The 23,080-nt window shown below is 39.4% G+C and overlaps 1 protein-coding gene across 2 annotated transcripts in view; it reads left to right on the forward strand.

Moving 5' to 3' along the window:
- The first annotated feature begins 17,672 nt into the window (after positions 1-17,672).
- Positions 17,673-23,080, forward strand: part of Fgd4 (FYVE, RhoGEF and PH domain containing 4) — a 216,761-nt gene continuing 211,353 nt past the window's right edge. Inside the window, exon 1 of one of the 2 annotated variants that reach the window (XM_074083096.1) lies at positions 17,673-17,943. In XM_074083096.1, the coding sequence (XP_073939197.1) occupies positions 17,673-17,943 (271 nt within the window). Of the gene's footprint in view, positions 17,944-17,999; positions 18,130-23,080 lie in introns of those variants that run through there. The other variant, XM_074083100.1, reaches the window with a different exon arrangement.

Here is a 23,080-nt window from a genome sequence, read left to right on the forward strand (position 1 = left end):
AGTGAAATATTGCAATAATAAATAAAGTGTTCAGGTTGGCTTCAGTAAAAAGATGGAAAAAGAAAAATCATTCTTTTCACAACATAGTTTCAGTTTTAGAAATACTACATATATTTAATTTTTTCAAAATTTTAGAAGTTATCTATCTAAAACCATCTTCAAACAACAATTACTATTAAGCCAGAGCATTTTCAAAAACATTTCACTCCCAGCATCACAAAAATAACAGTCCTTTAAAAATTGTCTAATAATTTGTAATATCCATCACAAAAAATACATATTTTTTATTTTATGACAATATTGTTATGGAATCCCTATACTTATTTTACAAATGGATATCATGCCTCTTTGAAGCTTTAGGATACCTATTTACTTCCTATAGACCCATTTATTTCTTATAAACACTTGTGACAAATAATTTCATTCAACACTTATTAGGAATTATCAGTTCTAATACACTCATAATTGATCTTACTAATAATCCCTCATAAATCATAATGTAGTTTTTCAATGTACAGTCAAAAACTAAGGTAGTCTTTCTTCTAATCCTTAATTCTAACACTCTCCTTGAGTGAGCCTTTGTCCAAATTTTCTATAAAATTAAGAGCATCTTTTAAAAATATATTCTCAGATTTCACAATACAAAGGTAAGCAAAATATTACATTGCTAAACTTGGCACTGGCTTTCTGTGAAGTGTAACATTTTTCTTATACAGAATCAAACTTTAAGCGTGGCTATTTCAGTAGATGACAATGATGGCCATATATTTAAAAGTCAGCATTCACTTCACTGACATTAAGAGTTGTCCTACGAATGGATTAAGAAAATGTGGTATCTATACACAATGGAATTTTATGCAGCCATGAAGAAGAACGAAATGTTATCATTCGCTGGTAAATGGATGGAATTGGAGAACATCATTCTGAGTGAGGTTAGCCTGGCTCAAAAAACCAAAAATCGTATGTTCTCCCTCATATGTGGACATTAGATCAAGGGCAAACACAACAAGGGGATTGGACTATGAGCACATGATAAAAGCCAGAGCACACAAGGGAGGGGTGAGGATAGGTAAGACACCTAAAAAACTAGCATTTGTTGCCCTTAACGCAGAGAAACTAAAGCAGATACCTTAAAGCAACTGAGGCCAATAGGAAAAGGGGAACAGGTACTAGAGAAAAGGTTAGATCAAAAAGAATTAACCTAGAAGGTAACACCCACGCACAGGAAATCAATGTGAGTCAATGCCCTGTATAGCTATCCTTATCTCAACCAGCAAAAACCCTTGTTCCTTCCTATTATTGCTTATACTCTCTCTACAACAAAATTAGAAATAAGGGCAAAATAGTTTCTGCTGGGTATTGAGGGGGGGGAGAGGGACGGGGCGGAGTGGGTGGTAAGGGAGGGGGTGGGGGCAGGGGGGAGAAATGAACCAAGCCTTGTATGCACATATGAATAATAAAAGAAAAATGAAAAAAAAAATAAAATGAAAAAAAAAAAAGAGAAAAAAAAAAAGAGTTGTCCTAATTCTGGGCTATTTGCTTTGTTAGAAAATAAAGACTATGTTACTGAATATATTTATGGAAAAGACCTCCTCAAATAACATTCCCAGATAAGTACGATGCATACTTAGTAAATACCAAGCAAAGGTAAAGATAAAATCCAACTGATGAAAAATCTTACCTGTTAAGTCTCTAGCACTATAGTTGTAGCAGAAATCTTTCTCCTACTCTGTTTCTACCCACTGCTGCAAAACAGTCCTTCAATACAAAATATTACAGCACATATAGGAGCTCTTGCTACATTATTTACAGCTATGTACCCTAACACAAAATGATATTTTAAAAATTACTGCTCGTTCCACTTTCAGCCAGCTAGGACTTAAAATATCTACCCTGGGTATCAATTAACCATGCCTTTCTTTTCTACATATATTAATGTCCAGCAAATATAAAAAAAAAAAACTAACTTGAATTCACAAATAATCAGGAGAATGTGATTTTTGTGTGTGTGGGGGTTAGGTGGCACTGGGGTTTGAACTCAGGGCTTTGCACCTGCAAAGCAGGCATTCTACCACTTGAGCCACAACTCCAGTCTATTTTGCTCTGGTTATTTTGGAGATGGGGTCTTGAGAACTATTTGCCTGAACTGGCCTCAAAGTGCAGTCCTCCCAAGCTCAGCCTCCCAGTAGCTAGGATTATACACGTAAGCCACCAACACCTGGCAGATAATGTGATTTTAACTCCACACACACCAGAGCAGCAAAGGGCTGTCTTTCAAAGTGTGTTTCATGTGGGAAATGGCAGTTGTTCAGAGTGGACAATGGCAGCCTGCCATGGTCTGTAACATTTGATTACTACATCTACTTACTGATTTCTAAGATTTTCTAAGATACTCCTCAGAAACGTGTTATCACTGGATGTTGAATATTTTGAAATCCACATTTGCATATATTATGCACATTCATATATATGCATATATATCTTCAATAGTTTTTAAAGACACACACCTTATATTTAAAGGATATTTTCTTGGTTAATGTATTCCATTACAACTTGAAAAGTGAGATCATACAGGGCAATGGAACAATTTCATGCCTCTTTGTTGAAAACTAAATGAGTTCCAGTGAGTTGAAGGTCTAGGTGCTAATCAGTTGTTCTCTTGTGTTTTCAAATATTGTCGCACACTACCAAACAGCAGTTTTGTGTTATAAGCAATATAATTACCATAATAATTCTTACAGAAGTCGGTCCAAGAGCATTTATTAATTAACATACTACTGCATCGATGAAATCTCGGAAATTCCTTTATGATGAACCGATTGAACAGAATCCCTCCAACTACCAAACATGAAAAACTGAAAAAATAGGCTGAATTGATGGCCACTCCACTGGCACTGATAACCCTGTGCTGAACAACACCCCTGGCTCTGAAGCAGCCGCATCATCCAGGATATAAATTCAGTATGCCGTGGTTAAAATATGTTCCAGATGAACGTGATAAAGTTCGAAACACACACACAAAGCCACCGTTTCTATTTTCAGATGGAAAATGGCCTAAGGTACTGAACAAATTATTCCAGAACTGACTGTGCTCTCAATGTCCTCTAGATCACAGAGACTTGGGGTGATAACTGGCTGACAAGTGATAGTCACACTAGCCAGGTATAAGGAGGCAGTGTTAGCTCATCAGGTTCAAGAGCCTGTTAACAGCTGAGCCTGGCTCAGTACACTCGTTCCTGGGAGACTTTCTCTTTTTCCTTGGACAGGAGATACAGCCAAGGAAATCAAGGGTCATCCACTCAGTTCAGGACAAAAACATCAATTTCACCTTCAATAAACTATATTATTTTCCTCCAGACTGGTCTCAGACTAGTGACTGCCAATCCCATTCTTTTTCTTTTCTTTTTTTTCGGTGGTACTAGGGTTTGAACTCAGGGTCTCACACCTGGTAAGCAGGCACTCTACCAATGGAGCCACTAATTTCTCAAATGTTTGTTTCTATTTTTCTTAGTACATAAAGCAATACATATTTATTGTAGCAAATCTGGAAGATGCAGAAAAAAGATAATATAATTCAACCATCATCTTTTTTTCTTTTTTTTTGTGGTACTGGGGCTTGAACTCAGGGCCTACACCTTAAGCCACTTCACCAGCCCTTTTTCTGTGATAGGTTTTTTGGAGATAGAGTTTTGTGAACTATTTGCCAGGGCTGGCTTTGAACTGCAATCCTTCTGATCTCTGCCTCCTGAGTAGCTAGGATTACAGACGTGAGCCACTGGCACCGTCATCTTATCTCTTGGTGAAAACTGCTGTTAAAATTTTAGTGCCCCAAAGCAAGCCTCAGCAAATATAAGAAAATAGAAATTATACCGTGCATACTATCTGATCACAATGCAGTAAAACTAGAACTCAACAACAAAAGTAAGGTCAAAAAACATGCAAACAGCTGGAAACTAAATAACTTACTACTTAATGAACAATGTATCATTGATGAAATAAAAGAGGAAATTAAAAAGTTCCTGGAAGTCAATGAAAATGAAAACACAACCTACCGGAACCTATGGGACACAGCTAAGGCAGTCCTGAGAGGAAAGTTTATAGCCATGAGTGCCATATATTAAAAAGACTGAAAGATCCCAAATCAATGACCTAATGATACATTTCAAACTCCTAGAAAAACAAGAACAAGCAAATCCCAAAACAAATAGAAGGAGAGAAATAATAAAAATAAGAACTGAAATCAACGAAATAGAAACCAAAAAAACCATACAAAGAATTAATGAAACAAAAACTTGGTTCTTTGAAAAAATAAACAAGATCAATAGACCCCTGGCAAACCTGACTAATATGAGGAGAGAAAAAACCCAAATTAGTGGAATCAGGAATGCAAAAGGGGAGATAACAACAAACACCATGGAAGTCCAGGAAATCATCAGAGACTACTTCGAGAACCTATATGCAAATAAATTTGAAAATCTTAAAGAAATGGACAGATTTCTAGATACATATGATCATCCAAAACTGAACCAAGAGGAAATTAATCACCTGAATAGATCTATAACACAAAATGAAATTGAAGCACCAATCAAGAGTCTCCCCAAAAAGAAAAGTCCAGGACCTGATGGATTCTCTGCTGAATTCTATCAGACCTTTAAAGAAGAACTGATACCAACCCTCCTTAAACTGTTCCACAAAACAGAAAGGGAAGGAAAACTGCCAAACACCTTTTATGAAGCCAGTATTACACTTATCCCAAAACCAGGCAAAGACACCTCCAAAAAGGAGAACAACAGGCCAATCTCCTTAATGAACATTGATGCAAAAATCCTCAACAAAATAATGGCAAACCGAATTCAGCAACACATCAAAAAGATTATTCACCACGACCAAGTAGGCTTCATCCCAGGAATGCAGGGGTGGTTCAACATATGAAAATCAATAAACGTAATAAACCACATTAACAGAAGCAAAGACAAAAACCACTTGATCATCTCAATAGATGCAAAAAAAGCCTTTGATAAGATCCAACACCATTTCATGATAAAAGCTCTAAGAAAACTAGGAATAGAAGGAAAGTACCTCAACATTATAAAAGCTATATATGACAAACCTACAGCCAGCATTATACTTAATGGAGAAAAACTGAAATCATTCCCTCTAAAATCAGGAACCAGACAAGGATGCCCACTATCTCCACTCCTATTCAACATAGTACTGGAATTCCTAGCCAGAGCAATTAGGCAAGAAGAAGGAATAAAAGGAATATAAATAGGTAAAGAAACTGTCAAAATATCCCTATTTGCAGACGACATGAACCTATACCTTAAAGACCCAAAAAATTGTATTCAGAAGCTTCTAGACATCATCAATAGCTACAGCAAGGTAGCAGGATATAAAATCAACATAGAAAAATCATTAGCATTTCTATACACTAACAATGAGCAAACGGAAAAAGAATGTATGAAAACAATTCCATTTACAATAGCCTCAAAAAAAATCAAATACCTAGGTGTAAACCTAACAAAAGATGTGAAAGACCTCTACAAGGAAAACTATAAACTTCTGAAGAAAGAATTGAGGAAGACTATAGAAAGTGGAGAGATCTCCCATGCTCATGGATTGGTAGAATCAACATAGTAAAAATGTCTATACTCCCAAAAGTAATCTACATGTTTAATGCAATTCCCATCAAAATTCCAATGACATTCATTAAAGAGATTGAAAAATCTACTGTGAAATTTATATGGAAACACAAGAGGCCACGAATAGCCAAGGCAATACTCAGTCAAAAGAACAATGCTGGAGGTATCACAATACCTGACTTCAAACTATATTACAAAGCAATAACAATAAAAACAGCATGGTACTGGCACAAAAACAGACATGAAGACCAGTGGAACAGAATAGAGGATGCAGATGTGAAGCCACACAACTATAACCAACTTGTCTTTGACAAAGGAGCTAAAAATATATGATGGAGAAATAGCAGCCTCTTCAACAAAAACTGCTGGGAAAACTGGTTAGCAGTCTGCAAAAAACTGAAACTAGATCCATGTATATCACCCTATACCAATATTAACTCAAAATGGATCAAGGATCTTAATATCAGACTATAAACTCTAAAGTTGATACTGGAAAGAGTAGGAAATACTCTGGAGTTAGTAGGTATACGTAAGAACTTTCTCAACAAAACCCCAGCAGCACAGCAACTAAGAGATAGCATAGATAAAGAAATGGTCTCTAAACTGAAGAGAACACTCACAGAGTGGGAGAAAATATTTGCCAGCTACACATCAGACAAAGGACTGATAACCAGAATATATAGGGACCTTAAAAAACTAAATTCTCCCAAAAAAAATGAACCAATAAAGAAATGGGCAAGTGAACTAAACAAACTTTCTCAAAAGAAGAAATTCTAATGGCCAAAAAACACATGAAAAAATGCTCACCATCTCTAGCAATAAAGGAAATGCAAATTAAAACCACACTAAGATTCCACCTCACCCCTGTTAGAATAGCCATCATTAGCAACACCAACAACAACAGGTGTTGGCGAGGATGTGGGGAAATAGGAACCCTCTTACACTGGTGGTGGGAATGTAAACTAGTACAACCACTCTGGAAAAAAATTTGGAGGCTACTTAAAAATCTAAACATTGTAAAAGAAAGATGAAAAAAAAGAAAAAAAAAATCTAAACATTGATCTACCATTTGATCTAGCAATACCACTCTTGGGGATATACCTAAAGACTGTGACACAGGTTACTCCAGAGGCACCTGCACACCCATGTTTATTGTGGCACTATTCACAATAGCCAAGTTATGGAAACAGCCAAGATGCCCCACTACTGATGAATGGATTAAGAAATGTGGTATCTATACACAATGGAATTTTATGCAGCCATGAAGAAGAACGAAATGTTATCATTCACTGGTAAATGGATGGAACTGGAGAACATCATTCTGAGTGAGGTTAGCCTGGCTCAAAAGACCAAAAATCGTATGTTCTCCCTCATATGTGGACATTAGATCAAGGGCAAACACAACAAGGGGATTGGACTATGAGCACATGATAAAAGCGAGAGCACACAAGGGAGGGGTGAGGATAGGTAAGACACCTAAAAAATTAGCTAGCATTTGTTGCCCTTAACGCAGAGAAACTAAAGCAGATACCTTAAAAGCAACTGAGGCCAATAGGAAAAGGGGATAGGAACTACAGAAAAGATTAGATGAAAAAGAATTAACCTAGAAGGTAACACACACACACAGGAAATTAATGTGAGTCAACTCCCTGTATAGCTATCCTTATCTCAAGCAGCAAAAACATTTGTTCCTTCCTATTATTGCTTGTACTCTCTCTTCAACAAAATTAGAGATACGGGCAAAATAGTTTCTGCTGGGTATTGAGGGGGTGGGAGAGAGAGGGAAGGGGCGGAATGGATGGTAAGGGAGGGGGTGGGGGCAGGGGGGAGAAATGACCCAAGCTTTGTTTGCACATATGAATAATAAAACAATAAAAAAAAATTTTAGTGCCCTTCTATGAATCATACTGAATACATAATTTTGAATCCTGCTTTTCTCTTACTTTTCTAAGTTATTAGTAGTTTTCAACACATTATTTTTAAAACTGGCATAATTTATAGAATGGATAGATTATGCTTTTTAAAAAAAGAAAATACTGTTCTGTTATTGGATATTTAAATTGTTTCCAGATTTTTATGATTACATAAAAAATTATGCCTTTAAATTTCTCATGCAAAATCTGACTCTTAGGATTCATTACTTAAAGATGAATTGCTGTTAATTTTCAAGAGTAATTTTCCTTTGTCTTTTTCATTCAGTAAATTTTATTGAGTATTTTACTATATGGAAGCCACTGCACAAGATGCTACAAAGAGTACAAATGTGAATGAAACAGTCTTGGCTATCAAGGAGATCACAATCTAGAAAGAAAAATCAGACAGCTCTATTAACAGCTATAATATGTCAGTATGTGGTGGAAAGCAATACATTTGGTGTACAGTGTTTGGTTTGTACTTTGGAGACCCCAGAATTAGGAGACTATTCTCTTGTGACAAAATGAACACTGTTAGCATGAAAATGTTACCTTGCTTTAAAAAATATTTCTTGGAATATCCATTGATAAAGCATCTGTTTAGCCAGCGTGAAGCTCTAAATCAAGCCCTAGTATCACCAAAATAAATAAACAAAAAAATTATTTCTGACTACCAATATTCTTGCTAAAATATTAATTAAGTGTCAGGGTTCATGCCTCTAATTCTTACTACTTGGGAGGCTGAGATTGGGAGGATCACGGTTCAAAGTCACCCTGGGCAAATAGTGCATGAGACCACATCTTCAAAATAACCAGCAAAATGGACTGGAGGTATGGCTCAAGTGGTAGAGTGCCTGCTTTGCAAGCATGAAGCCCTGAGTTCAAACCTCAGTCTCACCAAAAAAAATTTTTAAATATGCTTAGCAGTTACCTGTGTCTACCTTGAAAAGAGAATTTTATCGTAGGTGCTATATATAGAACTGACTTCAGATTTACAGTTCGTCTCGTTTCCATGGGAAATCTCAGGGTGTGTCACATATGGTTCTTTTGAATTCTAATCATACAAAGCTCTGTGGGCTGCTGCAAATGCTTATTAGATACGTGAGCCTTGTAATGAAGCAATGGTGTCATTGGAGAAAGATGTAAATTTACAATTACAGATGGGCACTACTGTCTGATAGCCTCAGCATGTCACCTTTTGACATGTTCAAACACATAATACAGCAAAGCTTGAATTATGGTTTTCAGCAATACTTAAATCATTTCCCAAAGTCAAATGAACCGTCTATAAGTTTCTTTTTTGCATCCAGATCGAAGGTCAGCATAATTTCTCTGACAAGAGCCAGATAGTAAATATTTTCTGATTTGCTGGCCATCTGGTCTCTGCCACAACTACCCAGCTCTGCTGCTGGTACTATAGAACTGGCTGGGTTCTACAGTTTTTGTTTATAGACAAATTTGTATTCTAGATAATTTCATGCTACAAAATATTCTTTTTCTTTTCTTCCAGAGGCTGGGGTTGTAGTCAGTGGTGGAGTACACACTTACCACACGTAAGGCTCTGAGTTCAATGTCCAGTACTAGAAAGAAAAAAGAAAAGACTTTAAAAAAAAAAGTAAAGACCATTTTTAGTTCACAAATTGTACAAAAATAACGGATGGTGGACTGAATTTGATCCACAGGCCTTAATTTGCTGCCCCTTATCTAAATGATCTCATTCAAAAGCAGCAAAGAAATATGTCTGTGCTAAAATAAACCTTGTTAAGCAATAATAATGAAACATCAAGTATAAGGTCTTATAATTTCACAATTTCAAGTCCTTTTCTTAAAATACGGATAGCCTATCCTTACTGTACAGTTCAGGTAACAAAATGGTGGCTTAACAGTGAGCACAGTTTCTCACTGTCATTGCCACTCTTGTTTTCAATGAGGTAGGAAGTTTCAGGGTTGGTTCAGTAGGTTGTGGCAGTTGGCAATGACTATCATTCTGCTCTGCCATCTTCAAAGTCTATCCCTTGGTCACAAGATAACCATAGAAGCCCGGGATTTCCATTTGTATCCCTCCCAAACCACATCCTAAAGCTGGAGGTGCTGGGTAGGCAGGTTCCTTTTAATAGATCTTTTTCTCTCTTTTTTGGTGGGATTGGGGTTTGAACTCAAGGCTTCGTGTTTGCAAAAACAGGCATTCTGTCACTTGAGCCACACCTCTGTGTTGCTCTGGTTATTTTGGAGATGAGGTCTTGAGAACTATTTGTCCAGCCTTGAACAGGTATCCTCCCAATCTCAGCCTTTCAAGTAGCTAGGATTATAGGCACGAGCCACTGGCACCCAGCTGGTCCTTCTCTCACTGAGAAGGGAAACGCTTCACAGAAGCTTAGAAGCCCATTTCTGCCCCTGACCCACTGCATAGAACCAGGTCATGTGCTGCCTTAAAACAATATTGGCCAAAGATACCAGGATCAATCATGCAAGCTGACCTCCACTCAAGCTGGAATTGGTGAAGGAGGAAGCCCTGTCTGACCATGCTGTGGCCATGATTTGAATGACATGGTTTTGTTAGCAAGGAAAGCAGAGGTGACAATTGAGTAGACAACCACCAAGGAAGCATGCCACATTCTTTTAATTTTTACTTAACAAATGAAACAATGATTATTTAAGGTGTACAAAATCAAGTTAATAGGAAAAACTACATTTTACTGAATGTGAGAGAGGGCTTCTGCACCTCCAAAATAATTTTCTGGACTTCTTCATATTCCTGTCACACATTCACCCAAGATCACTAGTTCACTCCTGTCAATCCTGAAATCTTGAATTTATCTTTTCTAGCAGTAAGAAGATAAGTAAATGAGTATTTGAAAAAGAATATCAGGCATAGTGGCTAGTGCCTGTAGTCCTAGTTGCTCAGGAGGCTGAGGTGGATATCCCTGGATCCTAGAAGTTTGAGACCAAGACTCAAAAAACAAAAAAAAAAAAAACTAGAAAAAGGGGAAATTTACTTAAATAAGGCACATATAGGAAGCTTTAGAGAAAGCCTCTCAGAATATTATCTTATTTTTAAAAGTAGAAAAAAAATAAACAAATAAAAGTAGAAAAATACAGCCAGGTATTGTTGGCTCATGCCTGTATTCTTAGGTACTCGGGAGGCAAAGATCAGAAGGATCAAGGTTCAAAGCCAGCCCAGGCAAATAGTTATTGAGACCCTATCTTGAAAATACTCAATACAAAAAAAGACTGGCAGAGTAGCTCAAGTGGTAGAGTGCCTGCTCAAGTGGTAGAGTGCCTGCCTGGCAAGTGCGGGGCCCTGAGTTTAAACCCCAGTACTGTCATACATACACACACACCTAGAAAACTATACACATACATTGAAACAAAAGTATATTTTGCCACATATCAACTTCTTTTTTCTTTTCTTTTCTTTTCAATACTGGGATTGAACTCAGGGCCTCATGCTTGCTAGGCAGGTGATTTAACCACCTGAGCCACTCTGCCAGCCATATATCATCCACACTAGGGTGCATTTTTTCACTTTTATATTTTCATACTCCTTAAATTGGATTGTATCTTCCAATGAATGGTCTCATGTAACTGCTGAAGGCCAGATTCTTCTGATAAAATATATCATTGTGGTTACATAAACTTGATCCTTGAAGTTTTTTTTAAGTTGTGGTTTTAAGAACTCACACAACAAATTTTGTGTGTGAGTTTACCTATTTTGAAGTGCACAGCACAGTAGAGCTAACTATATGCTGTGCAACAAATTTCTAATCTTCACCTTGCAACAGTGACACTTTGAACAACTTTCCTTTTCTCCCTTCCCCACTCCCTGGCAACCTCCACAGTACATTCTGTTTCTAAGAGTTTGATTACTTCAGCTATTTCAGGGTCTTTGAGTTTTGCACATTGCAGGTCTGCATGTGATGGGGTTAGACACCATTTAAAATGTCTTCAAAGAGACTTCGCCATGAAGAGGAATTCCAAGAAAACCTGAGTGTACACAGAATGTCACAGACACAGCAATGTGTGCCAATGTGGCATCTAAAGTACCTGTATATTACCAGGGAAATGACTATTTACACAGTTCTTTCCAAAAGCCAAGTGTTCTGCAGGACCTAAGAAAAGCAGGTACCTATAAATATAGCAAACTATATTAGTTCTACTAATCAGTATGCAATTTTTAAATTCCATATCAACCAATAAGGTCAGAGGCAGAAGAAGTTGACAAATCCCTCAGAGTAGATAAAAAGAAATTTCACAGTGGGCTGGGCTGGGGCTGAGGCTCAACGATGAAGCACTTGTCTGGCATGCACATGGTGCCAACACTGAAAAAATAAAGGAAAAAAAATTATAGTAACAAAATTCACTGATCGACCATTAACATATTTTGTCATGGTTTAAATGTCAGAGTTTTTTTCTTTCCTAGTGCTTCTTCCAATGGTGACACCTTAGAGCCCATGGGATAGAGGATAGTCCGAGAATTCAGAGGAACACTAGGGCAGCCTGTGGGATGAACCCAACTTAGCTTCAGGTCCTGGACCCGCTCAACTTACAGGTTAGTTTATAGTGCTGAAGCGATCCATTGGAGGTATGCGGCTGTTTTAGAAATCAATGTCCACTGCTAATTAAATTACCAAAATACTCTACAGCATGCAGAAAATGAAACATTCAATCTTAGCATTGTGTTTCCTAGTTAGGAATATAGAATTGCATCCCATTATTCTGTGCAGGTGGCAGAAATATGTAAAAACTCTATTCCATAAGCTAGAGTGTTTTCTAGAATTCTCCAGAAGTGCCTAATCTAAGTAAATTTCCCATATACTTCATTCACTCACTCATACATGGAAGGGTATAGCCTTTGAGATGGAACATCCCAGGGGTGGAGCTGGGGGTGTAGAGTGTTTCACTAGCATGTGCCAGATTGTGGGCTAACAACTCTGGCACTGAAAAAAAAAAAGTGGGGGAGCAAAATTCAAAATGATTCTAGGAATGATCAGTATTTTCTGAGGCAATGACCTTAAAAATATGGCTGTGATTGGCAAAATACAAACCTGTCATCACCCCTGCTTAAAACTCTTAATAATGGTCCCTTGTCACCAGAATACACTTTCCTGCCAGCTACATTCTCTCCTCCTATACTCAGTAAGTCTCTCCCCACACTTTGTCTGTCCTATATTCCTTCCACTGGGATAACTCTTTAATCCCCCACCAGACCAGGCCAATGCCTCATCTTTTGGTTTTCCTTTAATTTTGACTTTCTCTAGGGAGCTTCTCCTGCTGGGCCAGACTCAGGTTGAGTGCTCCTCTCCTAATCTCATAAACCACAGAATCTGTGATGCCAGGGACTCTGTCCTTTGCAAAGTCACTCCTTGCTTTCCAGTTTCCAAGTGATGTTTAAAGGGTATTGAGGGACCACTGCCCGTTGACGTAACTGTGGTCAATTTAAGTATAAGGCCAAACTTGTACCGTGGCAGTTTCAGGTGATACCTCAAATTGGGCAAGACTTCTAAGAGGTGTATTAATATATACTTGGTCAAATATACACATAGAAATAAAATTAACATGTTATAAATCATTTAATCATATACATAAAGTACATAGGATATATATGTGTATACATATATATATATAAAGCTTTATTGAAATTTAAATTTGTGCTGGCTTAAAATATCATACTCTTTACTAAGGTCCTGTTAAATAAATGTTTCACCTTCTTCAATTAAGTCATCATGAAATTATCTTCTGTGTGTCAACCCCCTAATGTTATTAAAGCCAGCATGACTCGTACCTTTTAGTGACCTTTATTACTTTAGTGACATTTATATAAATTCCCACCTAGTGACAGCATCAAAATGAATGACTAATAAGTTCATAATTGCTTTTACTGAGGAAATAACAATTTATTATCAAAATGAGAGAAGTTTTATCTTTCCTTTTGCAGAGTTCAGGATTGAACCCAGGGTCTTTTCCATGTAAGGCAAGTGCTCACCACTGAGCAATGCTCTCAGCACATTGTAATTATAAGTTAAAATTTTTAAAAAAGTTTAAAATAAGAGTGAATTTGTGGCAAAATTTTGATTTACCTTAAACTTTGGGAGTGAGGCTCTACCAATAGTTAAATTAACTTATTCTTTCATAATTTTTCCCATGAGTATTCTTTAGTTTTATCATCCTTCTTAAGGACTAGATTAACCTGAGACTGATTACATTGTTAAAAAGTAAATAGAATGTTGATTTAAATAATTTTAATTAGAATTAAAAGATATATATTAACATATATCAGCTGGGTACAGTGGCTCACGTCTGTAATCCCAGTTACTCAGGAGGCAGAAATCAGAAGGATCAAGACTCGAGGCTAGCCCAGGCAAAAAGCATGAGACCCTATCTGAAGAATAACTTTTTAGTTAAAAAGGGCGGGGGGTGTGGCTCAAGTGGTTAGACCATCTGCCTAACAAGCACAAGGCCCTGAGTTCAAACCCCAGTATTGCCAAAAAAACCCACCAAAACCCTATAAACAAAAACAAAGTCATATAGGTATGCTATGGTTTGTATATATCCCCCTAGAAGTTTATGTGTTAGAAACTTTTGATTCCCTCAAATTCACATTAATGGCAAATTGTGATGGGGTCTTTGGGAGGTAATTAGGAATAGATGAGGCCACGTAGAGGTCTTATGCTGGCATTAGCGGCTTTGTAAGAAGAGAAACCCAAGCTGGCACCCTGTCTCACCATGTGATGCCTTTGCCATGTTACAGTGCAGCAAGAAGGCTCTCATCAGATGCAGAGCAGAAGCCAATCTCTAGAACTGGAACTCTTCCAGTTCTAGAACAAAAACTTCTGTTTTTTGTGTTTTTTTTTTATAAATTACCCTGTTCTCAAGTATTTTGTTGCATTGCCAGAAAACAGACTAAGACAAAATACAATTTTTGCTCCATCGGAAAATATAAAGATTATATTTCAAGAACATGAATCATTCTACAGTCTTCTTACACACACTCCCAGTCTGAACTCATATGCTAATTTCTACCGAAACAGGTGATTCTGAGCTCCCAGCTCCCTTGCACCATGGTGAACAGCCTCAGGATCCTCCCTGGCTTTTTTCTGCCCTCCAGCTGGCTACTAGAGAAGAGAAGTTTTATAAAGTCAGGCCTGGAAATGGCACTTATTAGTCTGCCCGCAAAATTCTGGCAAGTGTTCAGTTACATGGTTCCACCTATTGCATGGGTAAGCTTATGTTAGTTAGTTAGTTAGTTAATTAGTTAATTTTGGGGCTGGGGATTGAACCTGGGGTTCACACATGCTAGGCAAGTTTCCTTTTCCTTTATTCCTTCCTTCCTTCCTTCCTTCTTTTGGTACTGGAGTTTGAACTCAGGGCCTCATGCTTGCTAGGCTCTACCATTCGAGCCACTCCACCAGCCCTGTTTTGTGTTGAGTATTTTTGAGATAAGGTCTTGAAAACTATTTTCCCAAGCTAGCTTTGATCCTTCTGATCTCTGCCTCCCGAGTAGCTAGGATTATAGATGTGAGCCACCGGAGCCCAGCTGTTTTTGTTTTGTGAGACAGGGTCTCATTATGAATCTCAGGCTGCCCTGGAATATATTATGAAACGCTAGTTGGCCTTGAACTCAAAATCCTCCTGCCTCAGCTTCTTAAGTGCTGGGATTACAGGCATTACCACCATGCTGGGATAGACATGGTTTCTACATCTGGTGTATAGCCCCAGTAAGTTTAAATGTGGTGATATAGCATTGGCCAGCATTCAGCATTGTCCCAGCCTCAGAAACACGGGGAGCATCCATACCTATGAGTTGTACTCATCACTGCATCCTGGGGCCCGATACATTTTTAATGCTGTAGGTGTTGATGAATTAGTGTCAAACTTCCTATTAGCTATAGTAGCAAGTAAAATAGTATGTTAAAGCTCTGTATCCAGTGCCTGCCTAGTAAGTGTGAGGCCCTGAGTTCAAATCCTAGTACCAACAAAAAAAGAAAAAAACTCTATATCCAAAATGATACTCAATATTTTGTTCTACCTTAACCTACGATAACTTGAAATCAAGTAAAATTCTTTTGACTCCATTCATTTAGTATTTCAAAATGTAGCCATTCAAGCAGGTGCCTTAGAAATGGTTTCTATTAGAAAATAATATGCAGCAGCAATGTTGATATTATACACCAATCCAGCTCAGATAGAAAATTATAAAACACTCCATCTGAAAATATACACATACACTGAGGTGAACCTGTATTATTAGGAAAATATGAATAACTTGAACTGAGAAAGAAACAGAAATATGGATAATAAAAAGAGCTCAAAATATTCAAATGAGATAGCATAAAACTGCTGCCCCAAATACTTGTGGCAAGATAGGCTTTTTCATCTAGAGCTGTGTTTATGTTTCTCTATGGAAAGGGTGAGCATCTACTGAGAAAAGTATTTCATTATTGTGTGTGTGGGAGGAGGTGGGGGTTCTTAGAGTCTATTCTACAACTAGTTCTCTGAAAGAGATTACCAACCTCTTCTCACTTGAAAACAGTTAAACTGAGTCTCTAGTACACTATTGTTGACTGCAACACCACCTTTTTATTGAGCTAAATAAAGTATGTTAGAAATTTTCATTTAAATTACAGTTAACTTATATGTATGGAAGTAAAAGCCCTTTCTGTATTAATTTATATTTAAAACTATTTGTTTAAATATGTATGGTACAGTAGGTAACAGTGCAATTACATAGAAACAGTAATTAGTGCAAGATAATGATAAGGAGATGATAAATCGCAAGGGAGCAAAAAAATCTCCTTTTAACTTGGTCTGAATAGATGCATTAAAAAAAGGGGGAATAGGTCTGGGGACACAACTCAGTGATAGAGTGCTTGCCTAGCATGTGGGAGACCCTGAGTTTGACCCCTACTTCCATAATACCACCGCCACCAGTACTACTTATTATTATTAACAAATTAGGGGAATACTACTAATAAATTGGAAGAATAGTTCATTCTCTTTAAAGGTATGCTTACTGGAATAGCACCCAAGGAGACTAAAAGAGTTAACTTACCTTCCACAAAGGTTTCTGGAGAAGAGCTGGATGCAGTACTATTTGAAGCGATGTGGGGTGGCTTCCAAGACGAAGGTGATGGCTGGGAACACTGCTTGAGCTGGGGAACTTGGAGTGCTGCCCCTTTCCTTCCTATCTCTATGGTTTTGGAACACCGTATCTTCCTTATTAGAGAAAGCAGTGAGTTTTTTTTTTTTTTCTTCTAGAAACAGGGTCTCACTATGTTGCCCAGGGTGGCCTCAGTCTCCCGGGTTCAAGTGATCCTTCTGCCCCAATGTCATCAGAAGATGGCACTACAGGCTGAGCTAAGAATTTAGTTTCTTGAATTTCACATATAGCTTGCGTCAAAAAATATGTGACTTGACAATTTTAAAAAGACTCTAAAGTCATTACCAATAAGGTCCTGAAAGTGGTCGTGATGACGAGGTCTGGTGCTCTTCTGGTCACCTGTGGGTTGTTAGCTGTACTTCTATTTCCACACAGCAGCCTTTCTTGGTTATCTACCCAGGGTTTCTGGCAAGATGTTTTGGGGCAGGGATTGGAGCTCTGCAGTGCTAGGGGTCACACTATCTGAAATACATCAGATCAGTATGAATTACTCAGCGCTGAAGGCTTGAGATACATTTGTGACCCTCAGCGTGTAGGGCTGTGACAACCGCAAACACCCTGGGCAGAGGAAAGCGTCGCAGGACTATTTTTTCTTCCCAAACTCCAGTGCACAGTCCGCAGGTGAGCGCGTGCGGCCGCAGGTACACTCCGTCTGTCTTTGGGCGAGTGGGCGGGGCGCTCAAGGCGAGTGGGCGGGGCTTCTTCGGCGGCCCGGTGGGCGGGCGCCGCGCGAGGGGAGGAGGCGGCGGCGGCAGCGGCGGCGGTGGCGGCGCGGTTCGGCTGACTGACGGCGCCTTCCTCGCCCTCGGGGGCCCGCGGACAATTGGCTCGGGAGCCGGGGTGGAGGCCGGGCCAGGCCGCGGAGGTAGCGGCCTCAGAGCTTGCGTGCGGAAGCCTCGGGGTGAGGCGGCCGGGCGGCTGCAGGACGAGTCAGAGCGGAACGCACGGACCGAGCCAGCCATGCAGGCGACGCCCCCCGGGTTCCGGGCGCAGCTGAAGAGCCCCACGTGCGGACGCCCGCGGCAGGAGGAGGGCGGGAGCGGGCGCGGAGCCCCCGGCGAGCCCGGCGTGGTGAGCGGCGAGAGCGGCCACAACTTCAGGCGGGTGGCGATCCGACGCAAGTCCAACTTCGCCTACCTGCCGCCCGGGACCCCCCGGCCCTGGAGCAGGCCCTCGATGTACTTCGGGAGGGCGGAGTTCGTGTCCTTCAAGGGCCCCGCGGACGCCGCAGGTAAGCCCGGCATCGCAACGGGCTGGGCGGGCGCAGGTGAGGGCCACGCCCCTTCTCTAGGCGGCTGAACCCCGCCACCCGCGCATAAACCCATTTTGCCCTTTCCCCCAATGGACCTTGGGCAGGAATCCGCCTAGCGTTGAGCTTGCCCCGGCCGTCACTTCCCAGAGAATTCCGGAAGTCAAGGTATAACTGTTAGGAAAAAAAAGTTTTGTTAGGAATTGATAAGAACTGTTAACCACATACTGCAGTGTTCGCTGCTTCGCTAAATTCTGTGGCCGGAGACCTCGGAGGCCTGCGATGGTCGGAGGCTGATGTGCACCTGGACCTCGGGCCGGCCATCCTCACTGGCCTGTTTTTTGTTTTTTGTTTTTCCTCCCCTTGGTGGCACGGGGCCTCGCACTTGCAAGGCAGGAGTAGCTTTACCACTTGAGCCATGCCCCCCTCCCCCTCGTTTCTCTTTTCTCCAGTAGACTTCCACCCTGAGGGAAAATTGGCAAGTCTTTCATAAGGCAACATTCCTAATATCAGAAAACCGAGTCCGTGCCGCTGTTTTCATAATGGTACATTCAGAGATCAGTATGCAGATCTTTGATTTCAGAATTCTCAAATTCTCATCGAATCTTAGCATGGGAAGAAATCCTCGGGTTGACCTATTCAAGGCCACATCACCTCCTTTGTTTTGTAAATGTGTTCAGTTCTCCCCGGGGAGCTTGAAACTAGTACACGTTAGGGATTTTTCCCTTCTGATTTGCAGAACTTTTCTTTAAAATTCCCTCCCACACTTTTTGTTATAAGCAGAGAAATCTGATATGTAAACGAGTTCAGTGACAAAACGCAATTTACTCAGCAGAAATAGAAGTACTTTCATGTAGGTTCACACATTTGTCATGACTGAGCAAAAGCAGTTTTGATCATTTAAACCTGATAAGCATTGGGGACTTTAAATGTTTCCCTCTAGACTTGGTCCCAAAGATGTAGTAGGTATAAGGCACAAAAGCATGATAGATGAAGTTACAAACGTACCACCTTAGATAAGGGTAGAGATGGTGATATAGATAGGGAACTGAATTACAACGATTTTGATCTCAATTTATTTCCTGCAAAATTAGGAAACTGGTGAGGTAGTTTCTGAAATCTCTTCCAGTTTTAGGTGTGATTCACTCTAAAATGAATTGAAGGGAGTTTTCTTCCTTATTAAGTGAAAATACTCTGCCTCGTTTTGAAAGAACTTACATGTTTTTCAAATTTAATCGACACACTTTGTTAATTAGCCCTTTTTAATTTGAAGATAATGAGCTCCAAATTCTTTACACTGTCATTTTTTTTTTTAAATTGGCTGGCTTAGTTTCAAACCCTATGAAGAGGTGAACAAAATCCAAAATACCCTCTTGGAAGTAAGGATGGAGTTATTACAGTCTGTAAGTCATTTCTGCTTATAGGAGAAAGATTCCATTTCCTTTTCTGTTTACTTGTTTTTGCAGTGTTGCAGATTCAACTCAGAGCCTCCCACATGCTAGGAAAGTGCACTGCCACTCCAGCTACACTTCCCAGTTTGGTTTTTTTTTTTTTTTTTCTTTTTAATTTGAAGAGAATTCCTATCACTTTAAGAAATAGAGAACCTAACAATGACTTTTCAGGATTTGTTACATTGTCTCGATATTGTTCTCTGAAGCTGGAAAGTTCTTTTTTTTTATGAATTTTTTTTTTTTTTGATGGTAGTAGGGTATGAACTCAGGTCCTCAGACTTGCTAGGTAGGTGCTCTAACCTTTGAGCCATTCCTCTAGCCCCGAAACTTGAGAGTTCTTGTTACTTTTACTTTCAGTCTTGTGAAGTAATTACTGTATATTAATAGGTACACCTATGCTCCTTCCCGTGTTATCTGACCCATCCCAAAGTAGAAGGATCTAGATTTTTAAGCCACTCGTTGGCCACACCCTGTCCAGTTTGGGGAGAGCTAAAAACTTAGAAAGTGCTTCCTTCTTTGAATCAATTCTGTTTCCCTGTTAAGTCTCAATGAGCCATCCTTCATAAGTACATCCCCCATCAAAAAATAAACCAGATTAAATTCCTGACAAGTGCCAGTTCACACTCTTAACACCCAGAAAAATACTTATATTATGAAAACCACAAAATTTAGATGCACTAGAGTGGACATTACTCAATTGAAATGTTACTTTCCCTTTTAAAGAAGGAACAAAAACTGAGGTCAGTTTAGCAGTATTGTATTATATTCTCTGCTTATGAAACTCCCTATTTTTGGAGTTCTCTTATTTTTGGCCAAAATGTGAAAATAAAATCTACTAACTTCATCCTGAATGTGAAACCCCCTCCATTGGTGCAGAGTGAACTTCTTACGACACAGGCTTTAGGGTCAGTAGCACCCACATTCTAGTTCTTCTTCCTTTACTAGCTGGCACAAAACAAACATGCCAGGTAGTATCGTAGCAAGCAGTCATTTATTCAACTCTTGTTTCAGAAAGTCTGGCACTAGGAGCCATGCACAGGAAACATTCTAGAATCCTTGTTGAATGAATAAGAATGCTCTTCTGTGATGCTTATCATAGTAGTGTTTATTGAGTACATTTTCAATAATGTATGTAAAAATGAGCTGTGTATGTAAATTTACTTGCAACAGTCCTCCTGGGTTGGGAGTTATGATGCTCATTTTATAGCTGATGAAATTGAGGCACAGAGGTTTTTGAACTTGGAGTCATTAACTTGTAATTGGTGGGTCAGGGTTCAAACCTCAATGTGTGTGGCATCAGGCAGTGCTGTCCCCACACATAGTATAAAACAGCCTCAGGAAATATTGTCTTCATCAGTCCTAAGCCAAGTAGGGACAAGTACTGAGAGGAAAGAGGGTTAAAGACCGGGTGGTTTTCAGGCTTGGAAGGTGAATGATTTGAATATTATTGCTCCAAAAATTAAAGTTGAAAGACCTAGAAGTCATTCCTTTACTCTTTCTCAAAATTGCCTTTTTATTATGAAAAACTCATACATTCAAAGGAATACTCACACACACAAGTAGGATTAATTTTTAAATTTTTGTTAAAAGTGGTCATGTACCTTACCAGGTGAGTTTATTCCATTTGTATTATAATTAGTGGTCTACTTGGATTTATTTCTACTATTTTTGTACTTTATTTTTGGTCCAACTTTTTTTAGGCCTTCCCCTTTTTTCTCTTCTGTACTGATAGCTGAAGCCCTTGGTGGAGGAGGGAGAGTCTTATCTATTCAATGTTTCTGCTGACTCTCATTCAAGGTGCTTATTTCTTTCTTATCCTTTAATTTTATGGAAATCCTCAAGACTGCACTGAAGATGCCTTTCTGTAAAAAAGTTTGTCACTACTTTTAACCCAGGAGCACTTTAATTTATTAGCCAGGCATTTCCCTACCTTCAAAGTAGTGTGAGTTTCAACTCAGGCTTGTTTTGGGGAGATTAATGGGGTCAGTTACTTTCCTGCTTAGGCTTAGTATGGGTCTACAGATTTTCTCATCGTTTTGTTTTGGTTGAAGGCAGATTTTCCCCAGACCATTCTTTTATGGAAGGTGTAGCTCCTAGCAGTCCAAATCACAGGTTTAGCTGTTTCCCTTCCTGTGGTGCAACTCCCTGATGTCCTCCTACCCCTGGGCTCTATTCTGATGATGACATTACCCCCAGGGCAGTTTTTTTTTTTTTTTTTTTGGAGTTCCATATCTAGGCTTACAGCACTTGGTCTTGCCCTTGGGCACCTTCGTGGTGGTGCAGCAGAATTTGCCCCTTAGATAGGTTGCAAGTTTTCTGTGTGAGTACAGTTCCTTTTCCACATCTCACTGAGGCTGGTGTACTCAAATTTTCAACATCTCAATGTCCTGAGCACTTTTAGAGGACTTACCTCTGTTGGGGGACAAGGGATAGAGGTTTGAGCAACAACAATAAGTACTGTTTATTGAATTCTGGGTCTGAACCAGGACTTTTATGTGTATTACTGAAACTGGAGTTTTGAACCCAAGGCCCAAATTCCTGGGATTCTGCATGCCAGGTCTGTTCACTCACCCCTATGTGCCAAATAAAGAGGCATGATGAGGGTAGAGAAAGGAGGTTTATTACATGGTTCAGCACATGCTGTGGAAAAAGGCAAAATATGCATTCAGCCTGTCTTCAGCCATCTTCATGTACAGATGCGAGTTTTTAGCTTTAAATAGACAAAGAATTAGGAACAGGGGACAAAAGGTATGCCTAGTTAAACAGTCCCAGTGATAGGTGCCTGGATGATCATTATCTCAGTCCAAGGGTTCTGGAGAAGGGAGAAATTATCACTGTCATCACCTGAGGGGAGCAGTCTGGTTCCCATGAGATGATTACTCCTGCTCCAGGGTGCAACCTCATCATTATTGGTAATTGTCCTCACTTGGAGGGATAGTCTGTCCTGTAAAGCTTTGCTATTAGGGGTAGTTTTAGTTATTTGTCAAAAAGATATTATTGATTCCTCCTGTCCTTCCTTGATTCCAAGGTGGCTGCAGGAGAGAATGACTCAGAGCAAAGGACAACAGGTACAAAATGAGACAGAGATACCAAGCTTTTGTCCTGTTTTTTTTTTTAGTTAGTTCTTGGGCAGTGTAATTCCTCCCTTATGTTTGAACATTCCTCAATCTTGAGGGAATTCGGGTTTCTTGGCCAGTGATAAGTTAGTACAGGAGAAGGGGATAGATAACTAATAATAAAGTCAAAAGTACTTGTTTAAGCCTAAAATTAGAAATGCCATTATAAAACAGAACACAGAGGGAGTAAAAGTTATATGACATCTAGTTAAATAAATTGTGTAGGGGAATCCCTTTTAAAATAACTCCATGAGCATGAACCTCTTTTAAAATAACTCCATGAGCATAGACTACTAAAAAGAGTAAGCAGAAATAGTCATTTTGTTGCAGGAGGGCTCAGACAGAGACTGAGAGGGCACCAAAGTTTTTGGGAAGCAAGTTTATTAAGCAAGCCAGCAGCGACTCAGCGGACTCATATCAAAATGCTGAGCCCCTAAAACAAAGGGGGCTTTCTTTATATACAATTTAGAGCAGGTTACAGAGATGGGGGGTTACAGTTTGTCCCATTGGCTGCTTTAACTCTGGGGCGAGGTGACCCTCCTCTGGTCTTCA

This window comes from Castor canadensis, chromosome 8 (genome assembly GCF_047511655.1).
Source record: "Castor canadensis chromosome 8, mCasCan1.hap1v2, whole genome shotgun sequence".
NCBI classification, from domain to species: Eukaryota; Metazoa; Chordata; class Mammalia; order Rodentia; family Castoridae; genus Castor; species Castor canadensis.